The sequence below is a fragment of the Oryctolagus cuniculus genome, chromosome 15, assembly GCF_964237555.1.
Source record: "Oryctolagus cuniculus chromosome 15, mOryCun1.1, whole genome shotgun sequence".
Classification (NCBI taxonomy): Eukaryota; Metazoa; Chordata; class Mammalia; order Lagomorpha; family Leporidae; genus Oryctolagus; species Oryctolagus cuniculus.
In genome coordinates, this window is record NC_091446.1 from 74767726 (window position 1) to 74790169 (window position 22444).

Consider the following 22444-nt stretch of genomic DNA (forward strand, 5'->3'; position numbering starts at 1 on the left):
ATCTTTTCATTGTATTTGATGGTAATTTGAAAGCACCAAAGTTTACACAGTATGTACACTGTGTGTTGTATAATTGAGTATACTTTGAGAAGCATCACATGTAGAGAATTCATTTGAGAATTGAGAGGGACAGACGGTCTTGTGGTCTTGTCAAAGGGTAGAGACACTTCAAAAAATTACAGTCCAGTAAAGAGAACACATCATTAAAGAGGCTTGGTAACATTGCACATATGAATAGGTAGCCTGACTTATGAATTGGTGGTATTTAATAGCAAGTAGATTCCCATCAAAAATGCATTCAAGAAGAGTACAATAATGACTATATAGCACCATAATCATTTAGAAAACTATAAAATTTGCAATTGTATTCTTTATATACTGTGTATCACTATATATATCTATATACATAATACTGTATATATTTTTAGCATATAAGTACCCACTGTGTTTTTGAACACTTTAAGAGATTGCCAAGGGTAGTTGGACTGTTTGAAATTGTGATCTCACTGGCTGACTCAAACCTGGTCCCTGAATAAGATGAGAGACTACTGAGTAAAGATTGATATTTGCTATAAAAGTTTAGAATCATTTTGTAATGTGTAACTTTTTTCTTGGTTTGGTATTTTGCCCCCTAATGACTTTGTGTGTGTATGCAGAATGAAACCAATGTAAAAATGTGTGTTTTTGTTCAGGCAACTCGGTGTAACTGCCACCAAAAATCTAAAGAGGAAAAATGCACTTACGCTGATAAATACACCCAGACTCCCTGGAGAAGAATTCCTGTGAGTAACAAATGCTCTCACCCTCCTCTCCTGTCATTTGCTATTTGATGTTTTGTTCGCTCTTCTTACTCTTAATCACTAATAATTTTAATCTGCTTATGGCTTTTAGTTTTTTTCTTAGGCAAGTTGTTGTTTTTCTAGTCTCTTAGATGTGAATGTGCTGCTTTCTAAAGCTTTACTTGTATGTCCCGCACAAGCGAATGTGCCTTTAATAACTTCCATTCTGCATACTGTAGCTCATTTTATTTGAATGTCTTCTCTCCTGTCATTGCATGTATCTATGAGTGTAATATTTGCAGAAGCCCTGCAATAAACAGAAGTCTTATATGCAGCTGTTCCACCTCAACAACAACATTTTGAAAATATATTATGTCAGCAAAGTCCTTTTTTCGCTGAAACTCTCAAAGTATGCTTTAATATTTAGTCAAATGAATGTTGACGGTATCAGGAAATAATGAATAGGAAGATATAGGCAGTAAAGATTATGGTTTAGAAATAGTTGGGGAATGATTTCTCCTAAAACATAGAGTCTTGTATTCCATACTTTCTTGGTGTTTTTCAAAAATGTTCTATAAAAATGGTTTAGGACTAACAAATAACCTGACTGTCATTTAATCTGAGTTCTTCAGAACTTAGTTCGAGATGTGCTTAAGCCACAGAATCATTGTCTAGTCAGTTATCTCATTTTATTATATGGAGCCAGGTAATAGACATCTGTTTCTTGTTAAGAAAATGCCTACTAAGCCAGCCTTTTTCCCTACTTGTATTTAGCAATGCATCCTAGATCATACATGAAAAGGGAAATATAATGTTTAATGCAATCAGCAAACCAGTTTATAAAACTAAGCTACTAGCCTTCAAAATTTGAGTTATTTTGTTTCTTTTTATCTATTAAGTATTTATTTGTATGCTCGGTACAAGGTAGGAATGTAAGAAATTATTCAACAGAAGTTCAGCGATCCTGTCTCATCCCCAATTTTTAGGCTCTTGAAGTAGAACTGGGGAGGGAACTATGCAGACAAACCAGAGTTCCATTCACAAGTACATTGAAAATGAACTGGTAATGCATTGATTTGAAGTGCTGCAACTTGCAGAAGCTTCAAAGGGTGGGGAAGTCTAGTTGAAATGAGGAGCTGGGGCCATGCCGTGGCTCACTGGGCTATTCCTCCACCTGCGGCGCCGGCACCCTGGGGTTCTAGTCCTGGTTGGGGCGCTGGATTCTGTCCCCGTTGCTTTTCTTCCAGTCCAGCTCTCTGCTGTGGCCCGGGAAGGCAGCGGAGGATGGCCCAAGTGCTTGGGCCCTGCACCCGCACGGGAGACCAGGAGGAAGCACCTGGCTCCTGACTTCGGATTGGTGCTGCACGCCGGCCTTATTGGCCATTTCGGGGGGTGAACCAACGGAAGAAAGACCTTCTCTCTGTCTCTCTCTCTCACTGTCTAACTCTGTCTGTCCAAAAAAAAAAGAGAAAGGAAGAAAGACACAAGGAGCTGGATGAGAAGGTGAAGCCTGTGTTTGAATAAGTAGAAAGCAAAATATGCCCACAGAGATGATGTAATGCCAGATGTGGAAACAGAAATGGAGATAGTTGCAAAGTAAAAGATTGTGACTCTTGTTTCTGTATCAGGAGTGGGCAACGTTTTTCTGCCAAGGCCTATTTGGATATTGATAGCATCATTTGTGGGCCATAGAATATGATCAACTTAAACTCAGCCTGCTACAGATTTGTGAATTTTGAGTCCTGCCTACAGCTGCCTTGGAAGGGCCAGACCAAGTGATTCTGCTTTCTTTATGTGGCCCATGGGTCAGATGTTCCTACTCCTGTTCCCAGATGGAGATTTGGGCTTTCCGTGTTTCTCTTTTTTCCCCACACAATAGTTTGCACCTTCTGACTGTGTTGCTAAGTACGTGGCTGAGAAATTCCATTTTGCCATTCTCCGTGGAAGTCTTTATAACCCTCTGTGATTCCTTTAGCCTCACTGTTCTGGAAACTGGGTATTAGTTTACCTCTTCCCTAGCCAAAAGTGACTGGTTTAAAACAATCCTAATACCTATGAAAGATAATCATCGTGGGTGAAATATTTGATCATATAAAGATAATAAAAGAAGAAGGAAGAAGCAGAGTGAAAACAGAGGAAGAGCACACAGCAGGCTCATGAACTACCATTCTGTTAACATCTGATAGGTCCAGGAGGACAAAATCTGTAGAAAGGAATGTGTGGGGCCAGCGCTATGGCGCAGTGGGTTAACACCCTTTCCTGAATCGCCGGCATCCCATATGGGTGCTGGTTTGAGATCCGACTGCTCCACTTCTGATCCAGCACCCTGCTAATGGCGAAAAGCAGTGCGAAAGACGCCCGTGGAACCAGATGTGGCCATTCACCGAATTAGGATCACCCTGACCAGCCACAATGAAAAGTCCCTGGAGAAGGCATGTGCTGACTTGATCAGAGGAGCAAAGGAGAAGAATCTGAAAGTGAAAGGACCTGTTTGGATGCCTACCAAGACACTGTGAATCACTACAAGAAAAACCCCCTTGTGGTGAAGGTTCTAAGACGTGGGACTGGTTCCAATATGCTTGTGTCTTTCCAGAGAATGCGGGACAGCCCATTTGGGTACCAGCCAGAAACATCAAGCCTGCAACTGACAGCCAACCTGAACCAGCTGAACAAGCCTGAGAGTCTGCCTTGTTAGCAGATGCACCTGCCCTATCATCCTACCCTGAGGAACTGCACATAGCCACATCCATTACTGTTTTATACCCACTAGCTCTGGTCAGCCACTCAAATGGCCCACAGCCTGTGTGCAGTCATGCCATTCCTGAGTATCATTGTTCTTCATTCCTACCTCCATCTGAGCAAGCACTCCTGTGGTCTCCCATTTTGAGCGCTGGTTAGTCAATGACGGGTAAGATCCCCTGGGGGACAACCTAAGACAGGCACAGCCGCGTACGGAGACCACATGGAAACTGGGTCAACAATGGTATGGCCAAGAATCATGCCTCCCGTTGCTCAAAAATAAACGAAAAGGGGGAAATGTGGTGGAATGAGAAGGCCATGCCAAGATGGCCACTGGCAACAGAAACTGCCTGGCAACAGGCTGTGATTAGATGGTTTCAGAAAGCACATGACAATGGAGCCTGCCTGGCAACAGGCTGTGATTGGATGGTTTTGGAAACCACATGACAATGGAGCCTGCCTGTCAACAGGCTGTGATTGGATGGCTTTGGAAACTGCCTGGCAACAGGGTGTGATTGGTTAGGGCATAGACCGCCCCTTGACCGGGTTGGCTGCCTTGACTATATAAGCTGCTGTAGCAACTGAAATAAATGAGTCTGTAGGCTGCTTGCCTCAGGGTTGCTTTCACCTGACTCCGGGGTCTGTGTGGTGACTCCGTGCCTCTTGCCCCCACCACGCTCCTCCTCCCCGAAATGAATCCACAGCAATAATCGTGTTTGAAATATTTGATCATGGGTGAAATAAAGATAATTTCTCCAGCCCACCACCCATAAAATACTCAGACTTCAGCTTTCCATGTTATCTGTTACTATAGGAACCACCTCGCTAAATGCTTTGAGGCAATAAAATCCAGGGAAAGTAAATGGCATATTAAAATTTCTGTAATTAGTAGCTCAGCTGGCATTTTAAATTTAGGACTCCTGACAGCTAGTCCCAGATCCCTTTCCGCAAAAGCATACTGAAAAGCTTCCAGGATGAGAGGTTTGTGGATTGAAACGGGAAGACTTTCCATGTAAAGGAGCAGGACCAATAAAGAACAAGTAGGAAGATACAGTTGGGCAATAGTAATTACCTGATAGTGGCTGGAACACAGATGTATGTTTAGGGAGAGTGGAAGTTAGTGTTAAAGTTAGTTGTTGTTATTTTTTAAGATTTATTTATTTGTTTGAAAGGCAGAGTTACAGAAAGCCAGAGGCAGAAAGAGAGAGAGAGAGAGAGAGAGAGAGAGAAAGTCTTCCATCCGCTGGTTCACTCCCCAGTTGGCCACAACAGCTGGAGCTGAGCCGATCTGAAGCCAAGAGCTGGGAGCCAGGAGCTTCTTCCGGGTCTTCCATGTGGGTGCAAGGGCCCAAAGACTTGAATCATCTTCCACAGCTTTCCCAGGCCATAGCAGAGAGCTGGATTGGAAGTGGAGTAGCCAGGACTTGAACTGCCGCTCATATGGGATCCTGGCACTGCAGGCAGTGGCTTTACCTGCTATGCCACAGTGTCAGCCCCTAAAGCTAGTTTTTTAAAAACATTTATCTTATTTATTTGAAAAGTAGGGTTACAGAGAAAGAGACATACATTTTCCATGTATGGTTCATTCCCCAGATGGCTGTAATGACTGGCACTGAGCCAGGCCAAAGCCAGGAGCCAGGAGCTTCTTTTGGGTCTCCCACATGAGTGCAGATCCTCTGTTGCTTTCCCAGGTGCATTCACAGAGAGCTGGATCAGAAGTGGAGCAGCTGGGACTCAAACCAGCGCCCATGTGGAATGTTAGTGTCATGGGTGGTGGCTTTACCAGTTGCCTTACAGTGCTGGCCCCTAAGGATAATTTTAAGGTAGAATTCAGATGTTTAATCCAGGATTTACTGGAAAAGTAGTTTCGCTGAGTTGTGTTAAATAAATCGTTATATATTTAATTGTTTAAATGCTAATTATTAAATATTGGGCATATTCTATGATTTTTTTCTTCTGTTCCTTGGGCTTTTGGGAACAGTGGGAATAATTTGAATGACATCATTTTGGAAGTGACTTACTATATTTACAATGATTTTCTTTTCTCATTTAAAAAAATTCTTTTTTTACCAATATTCTTTGTTAGCAGAAACCCAACATACCTTAAATACGCTTGTGATGAGGGGAATGTGGAGATGCAATGTCATTCTTTATTGGCAATATTTAGTAATTTATGGGATTAAAACATGTTAAAGTGAAAGTCCTCAAGCATAGTTTGTGTAAAATTTTGAATTTTGAAACTCTAGCTTAAGCCATGGAGAAAGTTGAAAACTATTATCTCAGTCTTGGTTGTCACCATTTCTTATACTATACTGAAAAATTTAAATATCTATTTATTTATTTATTTATTTGAGAGGCCGAGTTACAGAGAAACAGAGAGTGACAGAGAGAGAGGTCTTCCATCTGCTGGTTTACTACCCAGTGGCCACATCCAGAGCCAGGAGCTTCTCGCGGGTCTCCCACATGGTGCAGGAGCCCAGGCACTTGGGCATTCTTCTGCTACTTTCCCAGGCCATCAGCAGGGAGCTGGATCAGAAGTGGAACAGCTGGGACAAACCGGCACCCATATGGGATGCCGGCGCCACGGGTGGAAGCTTAACCTACTACTCCACAGCACTGGCCCTTAAATGTCTTTCTTGACACTGTCTCAGTCACATATTGTAGAATCTTAGAGATTTGTGGGGTGTATTTGAGCACTTCCTCTGAACAGTGTATGGACACAAAAAAAAATCAGTTTGCAATGGAAGATAGCAAAAAATGGTGGAAAAGAGTTATTCCCTATAACATTTGTTGGCAGCTGTTTAGGAGGTAGAGAGACATACTGAGAGAGAAAATCAGACTCAGCAGTTAGAGCCTACCAGTGGAAGCAGAGTGGTATACTGAGGATGGTATACTGAGCCCAGTGTAGATTCGCATAGATTCGTCCAAGCAGATTTTGGTATCACCTGTTGGCTAACAAATAGGACCTTTGGAGTAGAGGGCCTTTGAGGCAGAGAACCAAAAAGAAGAGGAACAAAGCAAAGAGCAAAAGCAGGGAAAGGAAGAGAAGCTGAGGAGACCAGGAGGAACAGAGAGGAGAAACGGATGATCACTCGGAAGGGAGGGGAAAGGGTTGATCTGGGTGAGTGATCATGAGAAGGACTTAATTCCCCGACACAGAAAAAGTGCATGCCCAGCTTTATACTATATGGCAGAAGTCTTAATAGTCCATTGTGATAATCCATGGCAACACACAAGGGATCTGTAAAAAGTTCATGGAAAATGTGTATTATGAAAACATTGCGCTTGACTTTCAAAATTTTTTGCACCAAAATAAATAACGTTTGAACAGGATTTAGTTAAAGACACTAAGAAGCGTAAACATTGATTTGAAAAGAACTTCTATCAGAGCTGCATGAACTCTGCTAAAATCAAAACATGCATCAAATTTATTGTGAAACTTGGATGGAAGAACAGTGAAGTTGCCAATGGTTTATAAAAAGCTTATGTGGCCAAAGTCCCAAAGAAATCAGCAGTTTACAAGTGAGTGACTCATTCTAAGGGGCAAGAGAATGTTGAAGATGAAGCCTGTGGTGGCATACCATCCACATTGATTTGTGAGGGAAAATTTATTCTTGTTCATACCCTACCTAACTGAAGAGGACCAATATTAACAAACAGTAGCTAACACCAGACCTCTCTGTTGGTTCAGTTTATATAATTCTGACTGAAAAATTAAGTGAAGCAATTGTTCTGCTCAATGGGCACCAAAACTTTTGCTACAGACAAAAGCAGAGCTTTCAGTAGATGTTTTCAACAAGTGGGATCAAGACCCTGTGGCATTTCTTTGAAGAAATGTCATACATTGAGATGAAACATGGCTTTAAACCTATGATCCTTAAGACAAAACACAATCAGAGCAGTGGTTACCGAGAGGTAGAAGTGATCCAGCCAAAGCTTAAGTAGACCAATCAAGAGCAAAGACCTGGGCAGAAGTTTCTAGGGACGCTCAAGGCCTTTTGCTTGTTGATTATCTGGAGGACCAGAGAAAGAGAACATCAGCTTATGAGGAGAGCGTTTGGAGAAAGTCAGCAGACGCTTCAGCAGCAGCACACCTAGGAAAGCTTCACCAAAGTGTTTCTCCCCCACAGGGCTCCTGCTTGTTCCTCTCATCAAGCAAGGGCAGTTTTGCCTTTTGATGGGAAATGATTAAGCATTCACATGACAGCTCTGATTTGGCTCCTTCTCCCTTTTTATTTCTTACCCTGTAAAAATCTGTAAAGAGTACCTGTTTTGCTTTAGTTAATCATGTTTAAAGAAAAAAAGACTGCCCTGACAGTGTTGAACTTCCAAGACCCTCATTTCTTTAGGGATGGGCTGAGTGACTGGCGTCACCACTGACAAAAGGGTCTTGACCTTTGAAGTTCGTTTGTACTTGGAATATTTAAAATCTCTTGGAGGAAAGTATTAATGGTTGAAAAGTGTAGTTTAGCTAAGAGGGTGAAACAAAAATCCTCAAGCTAGTTTGTTTCAAACTAGTGGAGAAAAAAATCTATTGACATAGTAAATTATATGTCATTCTATCAATTAAATAAAATTCAGCATCTTTTCTTAAAGCGCTGAAACAAATAGAATGCTAAAGATGTTTATGGATAACAATCTAAGAATTTATGCTTAAAAGAGAAACAGGCTAAAATAGGTTTTTCCTTCCCTGTCCATTTTTATTGAGAGGCAGCAATGTATTCCATCAGAAATAGAAAGTAAAGAAGCGAAAGCAATTTAAGAGAAATTTAAGGTATTCAAAATCTGCTAACACTGACAACTGTTGTCAACGTTTCATTTGTGTTCTTCCAGACCTTTTTTATGATATGAAATATATGTGTGCATGTGTTGCAGATCTATCATGTAGCATTTTAGATAGAATTATGTGTTGCATGTATTTTAATCTGCCTAGTGGTAGTGGTTGCTATTACCACTATTTTGTTTGGCTTATTACTAAGCCAAACTTATAGTAATATATTACTTTTATTGACTAGAAATGAATTCCCAGGGACTGGCATTGTGGCATAACGGTTAAGCCAACATCTGTGATGCCAACATACCATTTAGGTGCTGGTTTGAGTCCCAGATGTTCTACTCCTTATCCAGCTCCCTGCTAATGCCCCTGGGAAAGCAGCAGAGGAGAGCCCAAGTCGTTGGGCCCCTGTACCCACATGGGAAATCCGGATGAAGCTCCTGACTCCTGGCGTCAGCCTGGTCCAGCCCTGGCTATTGTGGGCATTTGAGGAATGAACCAGCAGATGGAAGATGTCTTTCTCTGTCTTTCCTTCTCTCTCTATAACTCTGTTTCTCAAATAACTAATTAATTAAATAAAAATGAATTCCCTTACTGGATTTTTAAAAAATTTTTATTTGAGAGAAATAAGACAGAGAAGAAGAGCTCCTGTTCACTAATTCACTTCTCAGATGCCTGCAGCTGTTAATCCAGGTCTCTTATGTAGGTGGCAGGGACCCAGCCACTTAGCCATCACCATTGCCTCCCAGGACCTGCATTAGCAGGAAGCTGGAGTCAGAAGCCAGAGCTGAGCATCAGATCTAGGTACTCCAATGTAAGATATAGGTGTTTTTTTTTTTTTTTTTTTTTTTGACAGGCAGAGTTAGACAGTGAGAGAGAGAGACAGAGAGAAAGGTCTTCCTTTTACCGTTGGTTCACCCTCCAAAGGCCGCTGTGGCTGGCGCACCGCACTGATCCAAAGCCAGAAGCCAGGTGCTTCTCCTGGTCTCCCATGCGCGTGTAGGGCCCAAGGACTAGGGCCATCCTGCACTGCACTCCACAGCAGAGAGCTGGCCTGGAAGAGGGGCAACCAGGACAGAATCTGGCGCCCCAACTGGGACTAGAACCCAGTGTGCCAGCACTGCAGGCAGAGGATTAGCCTATTGAGCCGTGGCGCTGGCCAGATATAGGTGTCTTAACCACTAAGCTAAACACTTGCTCCTGTTTTTTTAAATATTTGCTTATTTATTTTGAAAGTCAAGAGTTAACACAGCAAGAGGGAGAGACACACACAGAGGGACATACAGAGAGAGAGACAGATCTTCCATCTACTAGTTCACTACCTAGATGGCCGTAACAGCCAGGCTGAAGCCAGGAGCTTCATCCAGGTCTCTCAGGTGGGGGGCAGGGGCTCATACCCTTGGGCTACCTTCTATTGCTTTTCCCAGGCCATTAGTAAGAAGCTGGATCTGTGGGCTGGTGTTGTGGTATAGCAGATAAAGCTGCCACTTGTGACGCCAGCATCCTAAGGGCATCCGGCATCCTAAGGGCATCGGTTCATGTCCTGGCTGTTCCACTTCTGATCCAGCTCCCTGCTAATAGCCTGGGAAAGCAGGGGAAGATGGCCTAAATCCTAGGGCCTCTGCACCCATGTGGGAGACCTGGAGGAAACTCTGGCTTCTGGCTTTGGCTTGGTCCAGCTGTGGCCATGCAGCCATCTGGGGATTGAACCAGCAGATGGAAGATCTCTGTCTCTCCCTCTCTAACTCTGACTTTCAAATAAATAAAAACATCTATTAAAAAAAAAAAAAAAGGCAAGCTAGATACCCTGTTGCAGGTGGTAGCTTATCCTGCTATTCTACAATGCTAACCCTGGGTGATTTTTTTTTTGTTTTGTTTTTAAGGCTCTTGAAATGTGTGACTGCAGTTGTTTTTGAAAGATTTATACATTTTATACTGCCATCAACCATGTATGATCAGAAAGTGGGTTGGTGGCTGCGATGTTAGGATGAGTGATTCATTAGGTTATAAGATCCTATGGTATTTCCCTCTGCAAAAGTGAAATATCTGCTGTCATGACAGGACAGGTGACTCCTTAGCCAGGAGAGCTCCCTGTCGAGCTACACACAATCATTTCAGGTGGGGAGGCCATTCCAACTTGTATTTCTATTGTGACCATTCCTGTTATGGAATAGTTCTTGTCTTACAAATTTGGCCTTTCTTCCTGTTAGCCAGGAACCATTTTATTATGTTATTTTCTGCATATATCCAACTTCACCTTTTACATATTGGTTGTGTTTTTTGATCCTCAGTATTCTGGAAACATCTGTGTGCTTGTAGTAACATTTGGCTTTGATCATACAGGTATTTCTGGTGCTTAATGTATACTGAAAAAATCAAAACTGTTTTGGGTTTGGTTTGGGTATTACTTCTGGGATTGAACCCAGCAGTTCATTTAGAGGCTGAGAAAGGTAGCTGCTGCCTTAGGAGGCTGCCTATGACAAGCTGTGTTGGCATATGAGAGGATACTTTTAAGTATCAGGAATTGTATTTCCAGCATTGAGTACTGCAATGAAGTGCTTCTTACCTATTAGAATGAAGGGGACGTGAGGCCATCCTCTGCTTAGGAAAGGGATAATACAGTCGTATAAAGTGCCCTGAGCCCTTGGGACTGAGTTCTGGAATTGATATGAACAAAGCTACTCTGTGCCATCCCCTCTAACTTCCTGCGCTGTGCAGTGTGGCAGCCATTACTCACCTGTGACCCTTGAGCAGTTCAGATGTGGCTGGTGTGACTGAAGGAGATACTTTTCATTTTATTCAGTTGTACTAATTTTAAGTGTATGTAGCTACATGTGGCTGGAAGATCGTCTTTGAGCTAAAGTAGCCAGAGAGCTAGTGATGCTTCAGAAACGAACGCACCTGAGGGAGTCGGTAAAGGGTGGATCAGCAAAGGCAATTTCTGAAGAAATGAAGGAAAGGAAAGGTGGAGTTTAGAATCAGGTAGCAGGGGAAAAGAGATGAGCGTGCTCTGTAGGAGAAAGTGGTGCCTCCAGAGGAAGGTGGGCGTCTTTCACTCACCTGAGGGAACACACATCCAGATAAAGTGGCGATGTGGGCAACGTGGGAAGAATCACAACGTGGAAGGGGCCTAATCATGCACACAGAAGTGGTTGAAGAGACCAGGAATACTTCTGGAGGATGGTGAATATATGAAAAATCAAGATTCATTCTGAATATATGCGTTTATAAACGTTTTTAAAAACAGTGAATTTTCTGACTGATGTACAAGTATATTCTCAAAAATGGCATTATCTTGGAATGAACTTTTGTTTTCATATATTTTGCATATTGTTTGAAAAGCATTTAATATGAGTAAAGGTAGGAATAATTATTTTACACATGAAGTAAATTCTAAATTTTCACATTAAATATTTATTTATTTATTTAAAAGGCAGAGTTACAGAGAGGCAGAGACAGAGGTCTTCCACCCACTGGTTCACTCTCCAAATGGCTGCAATGGCCGGAGCCAGGCCAATCCAAAGCCAGGAGCCAGGAGCTTCTTCTGGGTCTCCTGTGTGAGTGCAGGGGCCCAAGCACCTGGGCCAACCTCTACTACTTTCCCAGGCCATAGCAGAGAGCTGGATCACAAGTGGAGCAACCGGGACTTGAACCAGTACCCATATGGGATGCTGGCACTGCAGGCTGGGGTTTTAACCCACTGAGCTACAGCGCCAACCCCAACACATTAAATATTTTTTTACAGAACTATTTGTTTGAATATCTGAGTCTCAAGTATGTTCCTATTATAACTATTTATAAAATAGAAAAGATAGAGATAACAATTTTATCACAAAAATGATATCATGTATTTATAATTTCCAAAGAAGGGTTTATTCACTTCTAGCACTCATGATAATTTTAATAGCAAAGAGCCCTACCACTTTGAGGATCCTGGGGGCTGGGAGATAGCCTTGGAGCTAACGGAAAAGAATGCAGCCTAAAGACTTGGGAGCAGGCTCCCTTAAATGAGACTCTACCTTTTGGACCATATGCTTTCTTGATTTTAGCATTATTGTTCTCTTTTTAGGTGGGAAAAAATGCCCCAGTTTTACACTTAAATGTGCCATTTTTTCCCCATTTGGAGACCTACCTGTTCCATTACTATTCATGTACACATACACACTCATGTGGATATATATTTTCATGTTTATACATATATATGTATGTATAGAGGTGTATGTGTAGATAGAGTTTTACACTTAAATGTGCCATTTTTTCCCCATTTGGAGACCTACCTGTTCCATTACTATTCATGTACACATACACACTCATGTGGATATATATTTTCATGTTTATACATATATATGTATGTATAGAGGTGTATGTGTAGATAGAGGTATATGTATCTGGAGATGCATATATACAGAGACATATATACACACATACAAGTGTGCTTCAAAAATTCACGGAAAAGTAGAATTAAAAATTGTTTATTTGGTACAAAAATTTTGAAATCCATGCATAGTTTCTTCAGAATATGCATTTTTTAAAGATTTATTTTACTTGCTTGAAAGAGTTACAGAGAGAAGTAGAGACAGAGAGAGAGAGGTCTTCCGTCTGCTGATTCACTCCCCAAATGGCCACAATAGCCGGAGCTGGGCCTAACCAAAATCAGGAGCTAGGATCTTCTTCCAGGTTTCCCACATGGGTGCAGGGGCTCAAGGATTTGGCCCATCCTCTGCTGCTTTCCCAGGCGTGTTAACAGGGAGCTGGATTGGAAGTAGAGCAGCTGGAACTTGAACCAGCGCCCATGTGGGATACTGGCACTGTAGGCTGGGACTTCAACCCACTGTACCACAGCACCAGCCCCTATTATTTGCATTTTCCCCCAACTTTTTGAAGTACTCTCCTATGTCTCCAAGGGCAGTTTAAAGATAGCAGTGATTGGAGTGGGGATATGGATGGATGTGTAAGTAACTGAATTATAGCTGGAAGGACAAGGGTTCTTCGTGTTTTCTTCCCTTGGCACCTGCCAAATCAAGAAGCTGAGGCTCAGTTATCAGTGACTCCCTCACAGTTACAGGGTTTACGGCAGATCGAAGGAAAAACCCTGAGCCCAGGTCAGTGCTACTTCCACTCACCTTCAATGGGAACTTCTTTGATGAGGCGACCTGTGGCTACTCTTTCAGCCTGTGAAGCGCCCCACCAATCTGTAAGTCTGTCCAGTGCAGTAGCTAGAATGTGGGTCCTGGTAAAACTCAGAGAGGATTTGGTTGAGGACTTGTTTTGCATAAAGTCTTTGAAACAAAACCTTTCTCTAACAGCAAAATAGAGTTCTGGTGTGTAACATCTACAGAGAATACCTGAGATCATCACTTTCTAGAAAAAAACAACTTGAAACACCCGTGGCTGAATTAGTGAAAGCAGGATGCTTGTCTACTGGAATGTCCTAAAGGTTAATTCTATTAATTTCCTGTCACTATGTTTTCCCATCAACAAACAACATAGAAAATGGATCTTTTTGTTTTATTTTGTTGTGTATTCAGCAATGTAGGATTACTCTTTTTTTTTTTTTTTTTTTTTTTTTTGAGATTTTTTGTTATTTGAAAGTCAGAGAGGAAGAGGCAGAAACCCATCTTCTATCTGTTGGTTCACTCCCCAGATAGCTGCAACAGCCCTAGGCTAGGCTGAAGCCAGGAGCCAGGAGCTTCCCTGTCTCCCCATGTGGCTAGCAGTGGCCAAGCACTAGGGCCATCCTCAGCTGCTTTTCCAAGACCATTAGCAGGGAGCCGGATTGGAAGTGGAGCATGTAGGACGTGAACTGGCACCCATTATGGGATGCTGATGTTGCAAGCCACAGCTTTACCAGCTGTGCCACAATACCAGCCCCAGGATTACTCTTAAATTTAAAGGAGGATATGATTATAACTGAGGAGCTGAGGAATGTGGATACAGAGGTAGGGAAATTTTTATTTGCAACGATGCTTCTGAAGGCTGTAAATACCAATATTCTATGTCTGTGGCTTTCTAATACAACATTATTTCTTTGTCAGAATAATCGGTCTGAAAATTATACATACTTTCTTTTGCAAATTTAACTAGGTGTGATGATGATTTATTGGCTGATTTTCCTAGAATATTTTGAGGGTGTTCCAGTAGTTGTATTTGTGACTATATTTCAATCAGTCGGTGAGGCTGGCAACAGAGACAGGAGATTCTGTCTGGTTCTCTTTGTGTGGCATTGAACAGCTCCTCTCTTGAGGAACTAGGTTTATGTGGGAAGTGAGGAAAGTGAAGTAAATGACATTTCAGATGTACTAAAACTTCTGATAATCTGGGATTAAAATTGGTGAAGTTAAGAACCCACAGCTGTTCACATTAAAAGCCTGCATGTCTGATGTAGCCTGCATGTCACACTTTGTATGAGTGTGAGTCCACTTTTACGCTGTGTTGGTTCCACTAGCTTCAGCTAATGGTCTTTATTTTTACCTACTAATACTCTGAAAACACACACCCTTTTTGGTATGGTAATTGTTAAAATTAGTGGAATTTCTGTGTGTTTAACACCTAAAGTCTATTTCCTCCTCTCAAATTTGTTCCTTTTTTGCACAAGACTAAAAACTACTACTTAAAAGAGATATGTGATGATGAATGTAATGTATACCAGAAAGAATATATTTCCTGTACATTAAATACAAATGTTAGGGGAAAAATAAATGTTTTCTCAAAATATGAAAAATTCACTAGGTTTGCATTTATGATGTATTTTTAGTAATTTGGGCTGCCTGTATGAAAAAGATGAAAACTTGTCTTCTCATTAACATTGCTGCTCTGTTATTTAAAAGTCAACAACAACAAAGTGTGACTGGTTTCTGTGTTTTTTGGTTCCCTGTTTTATTGTACCTCCCTACCCCGTCTCTCTCTGCACAGGGTGGGTATTCTGCTCCCTCCTTCTCTCCTTGGCAGGGCTCCTTCCAGGGGACCCCACGGACTGTTCCGCTGCACCGCAGACAGAGTGAGTCCGTGTCTCTCACTCCTCTCCTGCTCTGGCTTCCTGTTCATGGTATTTCCCTTCTGCATGTCTCCTCCAGTTCCACCTTTCCCACCCTTGGGGGGCTGCAGGCGACTGCTAAGTCAGCACTCCCTGTAGTCTCTTTTCTTAACATTTCCTTTGACTGCATGTAAAACAGACCCTTACTTAACAGCCTCCAGAAAGCTGTGTGAGGTTAATGTCACCCTAATGCTATTGCCAGTGACCCTAGACCTTGGACATGCATCTGTCTTTAAATGCATTTTCTTTTTTCAAGACACGGAGATGGATGAAGTAAAGATTTTTTTTTTGTCTAGTTATTTTAAAAATGTGCACACTGTCCACAATGGTGTGATAGACAGATGCATACTGTTTAGGGGGTAGGCTTACTAGACCATTGCACATTTCTTCAAATATTTCCTAATCAAAGGCTTTAATCGCATTTCACTATCATCTCAGGAAAGATCTTTTAATTCATTTTATCAAGTGTTTTTTTTTAACAACTAATATGCCTTTGTAATTTATCAACTACTTTAAAGCACAGAAGAAATACCTTTTGAATATGCATGGTTTACTAACATTTCTAATGACTTAGTCATTGTTTAACCCTAAATTGTTGTTTATATTATGTCTGTTTTCTATAACAGTATTATTTTATACTGTGTACTCAAGTATACCTGGTAAGTTGTTTATATTTTATCTTTTCTGAAAAGTCACCCAAAATAGCTATTATTTATGAAAAAGTGCATAAAAGTAGTCAATCAGAGTCATTTTTATGCCTTCTTCACGGATTACCCTGGTTTATAACTCATATCTCTGCCTTCACTAATTCCCTTTATCCTATGTGCAGTATCCAGAGTCCACAGGGGGAAGTGTCAGGTAGTTAAGAAATGTGTCATTGTGAATCCGGGGAAGGGGTAAAGCTCATTTTTTGACCTCTCCTTCCCTTCTGCACTTTTTATTTCAATGGAAAGTAGAGAATTTGTATAAATTTTCACATCAGGTTCATTTGTTTAGTAGAAATGGTAAACAGAGGAACTTCTCCTGTCTCCCACTACCTCTGTTAACTTCTTTTGCTTTTCTCCTCTATTTAAAGAATCCTAGCACATAGCACAGAAAGAATCACACTCAGTGATTTCACTCGTGAGCTCAAGTGAAATTTCCATGGGCAGTTACAGTAACAAACGGTGGTGTGTACTTGGGCGTATTTCAGGCCTGCGCGACTTGCCAGACAACACCCCTGTGTTTGCACCTAGAGAAGCCCCTCCTCTAGCCCCTGTACTTTTTCCCACCCTGCAACTCCCCAGTTCCACCTTCTCCATGGTAAGCGGGCACATGGAATTATAGTTCTGGGGTAATTTTTGGCATTACAAATATTAGATTTATTTTTGTAAAGTATGTTTCTCAGAAACATTTGTTTTACTAGTTTTTTGTATAGCTTTAGAATTTTCTTATCCCTTCCTTGAGTCATTTTCTTTTTATTATTTTATTTATTTATTTACTTTCATTTTCTTTTAAAGGTAGAAAGAGAGAGCAACACCCTCATCCACTGGTTCACTTCCCACATGCCCATCACAGCTTGGGCTGGGCCAGGAAGAGCCAGGAGCCTGACTTTCCAGGTGGCAGGGAGCCAGTGCTTCAGTCTTTATCTGCCGCCTCCCAGGAGGCACATTAGCAGGAAGCTGGATCAGTAGCACCGGAGTCAGAACTGGACTCAGGAACTCACGTGTGGAATGTGGGCCTCTCGAGGGGTGACTTAACCGTTGTGCAAGCTCGTGCCCCTGGCCGGCCATTTTCAAGGGGTGCTTCTTTCTGCTCTCATGGGCTCAGAGCTCTTCTTCATTTCCCCCATGAAGCAGCACTGTGCTCCAGCAACACTGTGTGCTTGCTCTGTTCACTGTCCTGGGAGATTTCTCTGCATCCCCGCATTGGTAGAAAGAGTTTTGTTTCCCTGTTTGTTTGAATGGAAGTGTTAGCCACTTAGGAGAGCATTTACAGCTCCGTGTCTTTTCCTGAGAAAGGTCTCGTGGCCTATGCAGCCGAGAGAGCCCTGGGATGTGATCTAGAGACTTGGATGACCCTGTTTGTGCACGTTAACAACCAGAGAACTCGCTCTCAGCGTCTTGATAGCTCTGAGCGTGGCAGGCTGCTTTCTAGGAGAAATGTGTATTGAACTGCCACACTATCTTGTGTTCACTCTGAGCACATCTGAGGCAGTTTGTCAGTGAGATTTTTTTTTAGTGATAAATTATAAATGTGGAGGATGACAGGAGTAAAGTCAATGATTTTCCAGAGTGTTTTGGACTAGATCTCCCATTTTCCTTTGCTGATAACTCAGGCAGGTTGTATTTTTCTCCACATTTGGTCAGCATGTGGTGCCTGGTGCTGGGAGAGCTTAATTGTGTAAGTAATGGAGTTAGCGGACAGATTTCTCCTTCAGGAGAATCCATTTCATCAGAGTTCTTTCTGATGTTCTCTGGACTTGTTGGTTGGCTTGGCCATGAGTCATCAGTAAGGGCAATCTGTCTGTGTTTTTCTAAAACATTGGAAGAGCAGTAGACATGCCAGTTTGTAAAACGGTGGCATGTTCTAAATATGCAGAGTGACATAATTCATGTTTACAGGGAATCCTTCACTTCGGTCACTCTAGAAAGCTATGCTGGCCAGGAATGTTCTTGCTGAATTTAAGAATAACTCTAGGAAGCTGGAGATGAAGGGAAGATCCCGATTACTAAGTGAGATTTTCTTTTTCTATGGAATTTTTGACCTACATTTGTTTTCTGAAATTTACTGTTCTCTGTTATATGATGTTCATTCTCTGATTTCAAATTAAATTTTTCTCTAAATTATCAGAAAACATCTACATTTAAACGTATAGAGATTTTTCCTGCTGTCAGTAGGGATTTCAGCTTTTGGTCCACATTCAGTTAACTGACATTGGTTTAATCTTTCTACCGTAATTTCCAATGATAAATAGCCTACCTTATAGCAGGAAAATTAATAAAATAATTGCTTTTGGCCAAAGAAGTGCTTTAATGGTAACCCCAGAAAGCATTTCTTGCCAGAATTAAATTCCATCCTAAGCCCAGAGCTTGACCCTTAAATATTTATTGTAAATGCAATGACTCTGTAAAATTTACATTTTCCCTGTTTATAAAAGTAATTTAATGGCTCATGAAGGAATTAGAAAAAAAGAAAATAAACATTTTTATATATTTCCTTCCAGTCTGTTTTAATTTGGCTAAGTTGGAATCTTTACATATTTTCAGCTTTTTGTTTTTGTTTTTCCATATAGTATCATTTTATAAATGTTTTTCAAAAAGCAAATATTTCTTGAAATCCCATTTTACTGGCAGCATAACTCAGTATTATGTAGATACCGTCTGGCTTAGCCTTTTCCTGTCATTGGACGTGGATGTTATTCTTAGTTGTAGAAATTATCCTGCAATGGCCAGAGCTAGGCCATGCAAGAGCCAGCATCCAGGAGCTTCTTCCGGGTCTCCCATGTGGGTGCAGGGGCCCAGGGACTTGGGCTGTCCTATATTGATTTCCCAGGTGCATTAGCAGAGAGCTGGATGGGAAGTAGAGCAGCCAGGACTTGAACCAATACGCATATGGGATGCTGGCACTGTAGGTGGCAACTTAACCCTCTATTCCACAGTGCTGGTCCCAGCATCTCTCTTTTCTTAGGGAGATTCCTGGAAGGATTTTACTTAATCACAAGGTGTATACCTTCTAGGGGCACTTGATGTATTTTGTTGAATTGTCAGACATGTTTGTAAGGTATAAATTAATATGGTATAAATTAATCTGATTGACTTAAACATGTAGCTATAACCAGTTTGATTTGTAAGAATAGTTTTAGCCTCAGTGCTTTAATTGGAAATTAACTCTGGGTGTGACTTTTCATAAAAATAAAATATTTTTGATTGAAATGGAGCCAGGGTAACTCATTAGGGACTAATTTGATTTTATGGTAAGCTAATTTATTATTTAAATGTTGTTAATGTAGAATGTGGTACTGTGTTCATTTTTCTAGCTAATTTTGAATGCTGTCTAGTATAGTCATTGATTATTCGGAAATGTACATCTAACTCATGGTCCAGTAGGCCCGCCCATAAACCTAGGCATGTGTTAATTTCTCTCACTGCAATTAAGAGAAACACAGCAATTAATATTTTCTGTAAAAGCTTGTTATAGCAATCTGCTGTGCAGATTTTGAGATTGTTCCTTTGGCTAGTATTTGTTGCTGTGTTTTAGTGCTTACAGTGTCCTATGCTGGATAAATATACCATGCATATTGTTACACCAACGGAATTTTACTATTATAGTGCTACTTAGTTTTTTCTGAACTACTCTGCATCTGAGAGGTAGATACTAATGGATTCTGTCTCTTTTAGCTATAGACCCATGAAATTAATCATGTCACACTGATTGTGCCTATGTAGTAAATAAATTACTCTTAATCACTTTGCTAATTTTTGAAAGCAATTAACTGGTCTTCAACTCAGAAAAGCTATTGAACTCCTTATTTCAGAATTTCTTTGTAAATTATTTCTATTTATCAATCAGGTATTCTCTTTAAGTTTTCTGAGATCCAGAGGAATAAAAACATTCCCTGTTCTCAAGAAACACTGGAGTCTGTGATTGCGTTCATGTGACGTCTAAAGCAAAAGTCTGTTTTAATCTAGAGGGAACTAATGACGTCTTCCACCTGCACAGCGATGTGTGGAGCCTCACTTATGATCCATTATATAATTAAAATCAGATTATACTATTAGTGGTATTAAATGCAATAGCTGTAATAAAAATAAACTAACAAATGCTGGAGTTTACTTAGTTTTATAATACATAAGAAATTCTGAAATTATTAAGACAGCAGTTGCTACTTCCTTTGTAAGAGATTACAAAGGCTAAATAAACCTTTTTAGGTTTTTGGAGTATGGATATTAAGTTGTGTCAGAATTGTTTCAGTATTTGGCAAGATTCTTCAAGTGATTCTTTTAAGTATTATAAGTTAAGTTTTAAACAAAAAGTTGCCTTTCTGTGATATTTGTACTGACTTGAAAACCACTTTAGTAAGAAGCACAAATTATTTAAAATGTTTTAATTATATACAAATATATTAAATAAAATAATGAATACTGCCTAGAAAAACACAATGATAGCAAAGCCAGTCCTTTTGGCTGCCACCCAGACATGGCAATCCTTGGTGTTGTGTGTGGTCTCTGATGCCATTGTCCTGTCTTTTTCTTGTCTCTGCTCTCCCATTATGCCATTGGCAAGGAGTTGAGAAGTTAGTCCATTACTTCTCTGACAAAGCGTGGTACAGTACAATTTCAGATTTTTTTCTACCACCTTTCTCATAAGTTACTTTTTTGTTTTTGTTTTTTCCAGTTTGCATGATGCATGTCAGAGCCTGCATGAAATTACAGGCATGGTACAGGTGGCTCCATTTCCATCATCCTTTTAATCTCAAATATATTTAAATAAACTTGACTATCCCCAGAAAATAGCTTAAGTGAATTCCTATGTCTGTTACACAGTAGCATTTTTACACTTAAAACATTTCCTGCGTTCTACTTAGCACACTTTGGTATATTTTTACTCAATCGGGACTTGACATTTTTAGCTACCATCTTTTTGCTAGTGACCCTAGAACAAGAATGTTTACAAATACTGGAATGAGTCCTTTTCCTTAAGCTGTTGCAAGAGGTCTTTGAAGTGGCCTGAGAAACAGTGACAGGGAAGAGATTTTGTCCCTCATGAGTGGTCATTTGCCTTTCTCAGTTTCAGTCAGTGGAGCCACTTCTTTCTAGAGATACTAGTCCAAGGTGTAGCTCAAGTTCGACATCTGAGAGTTTTCCTGTGTAGGCTGTATCAGCTAAGAAAGAAACAGGGCATTGTCCAGGAAAGTCAGTACCTGAATGATGGTATTGAATCTGACTATGGGGTTTTTAAGTATATTAACACTGAAAATAATATGGCTGTGTCGCATATTTTGGGAACCTGTGAACTCCTCAGAACTACCCAGACAGCACAGAATAATGACATTTTAGTGTTGCATTTCAAATTCTCTTATGGCTCAAATTCAGGCTTTGCTGTTTACTAAAATACGTGATTTGGACATGTTACTTATTTAGACTTCAATTTACTATTTACAAAAACAGAGGACAATGCCTTCTGTCTCAATGATCAGAGATCATGCCTGCAAATTTAGTTTGGAGTCTACCTTTAACCCTGTTCTCTTAGAGCTGAGTCCAAAATTACCCAAGTACTTGTACTGTGCCAGGCATTGTGTTAAGTACCTTGCATGCAGGTTTTGTTTATCATTGACAGCAATTCCATGAGGTATAGATACTGGTATTACCCTCATGTTATAAATTGTGGAGTTCTGTTTCAGGGCAGTGAGACCACTTCCCCACTGTCTCACAAAGCAAGTGATAGACCCAGGGCTGAGACTCAGACCTCAGACCAATCTGACCCCAAAGCTAAGTGTTTCTATACTGTGCTGGACCATCTCCTTCGTAGACTCCAGTCAGAATCTTTTCTAAGCATAATGTCCTACTTCCAGTTCTAACCTCCAGGAAGGCAGGTAGTGCATACAGGTGTCAGTGGTCATGGCAGGTATGTCTGTTGTTGATTGAAAACATTTAGATAGATCTTTTTTTAAAGGCTTATTTGTATTGTTGAACTCTGTATTTGAAATCTAGAGACTTTGTATTTTATAGCAGCTAGTTTATTATACTGCTGAAGAACTTGCCTCTTTATTCCCAGACCCAGTTACAAAAGGGCCATTATTTGAGTTCATCTTTCTTACACTTTTTAATGATTGTTGGTAACATTTTATTTTTTTATTTTTTTGACAGGCAGAGTGGACAGTGAGAGAGAGAGACAGAGAGAAAGGTCTTCCTTTTGCCGTTGGTTCACCCTCCAGTGGCTGCCGCGGCTGGTGCGCTGCGGCCGGCGCGCTGCGGCCGGCGCACTGCGCTGATCCGATGGCAGGAGCCAGGAGCCAGGTGCTTTTCCTGGTCTCCCATGGGGTGCAGGGCCCAAGCACCTGGGCCATCCTCCACTGCACTCCCGGGCCACAGCAGAGAGCTGGCCTGGAACAGGGGCAACCGGGACAGAATCTGGCGC

The 22444-nt window shown here is 41.0% G+C and overlaps 1 protein-coding gene across 22 annotated transcripts in view; it reads left to right on the forward strand.

Annotated features, from left to right (window-relative positions):
* Positions 1–22444, forward strand: part of CCSER2 (coiled-coil serine rich protein 2) — a 187694-nt gene that overhangs the window by 106316 nt on the left and 58934 nt on the right. For 12 of the 22 annotated variants that reach the window (XR_007914246.2, XR_011382491.1, XR_007914244.2 and 9 more), the window contains one exon: positions 693–782. Coding sequence is in view for 17 of the 22 variants with exons in the window: in XM_051833012.2 (XP_051688972.2) it covers positions 693–782 (90 nt within the window). In the remaining 5 variants the exon portion in view is untranslated. Of the gene's footprint in view, positions 1–692; positions 783–15204; positions 15338–20590; positions 20631–22444 lie in introns of all 22 variants that reach the window. The other 10 variants (XR_011382490.1, XM_070057965.1, XM_070057963.1 and 7 more) reach the window with 4 other exon arrangements.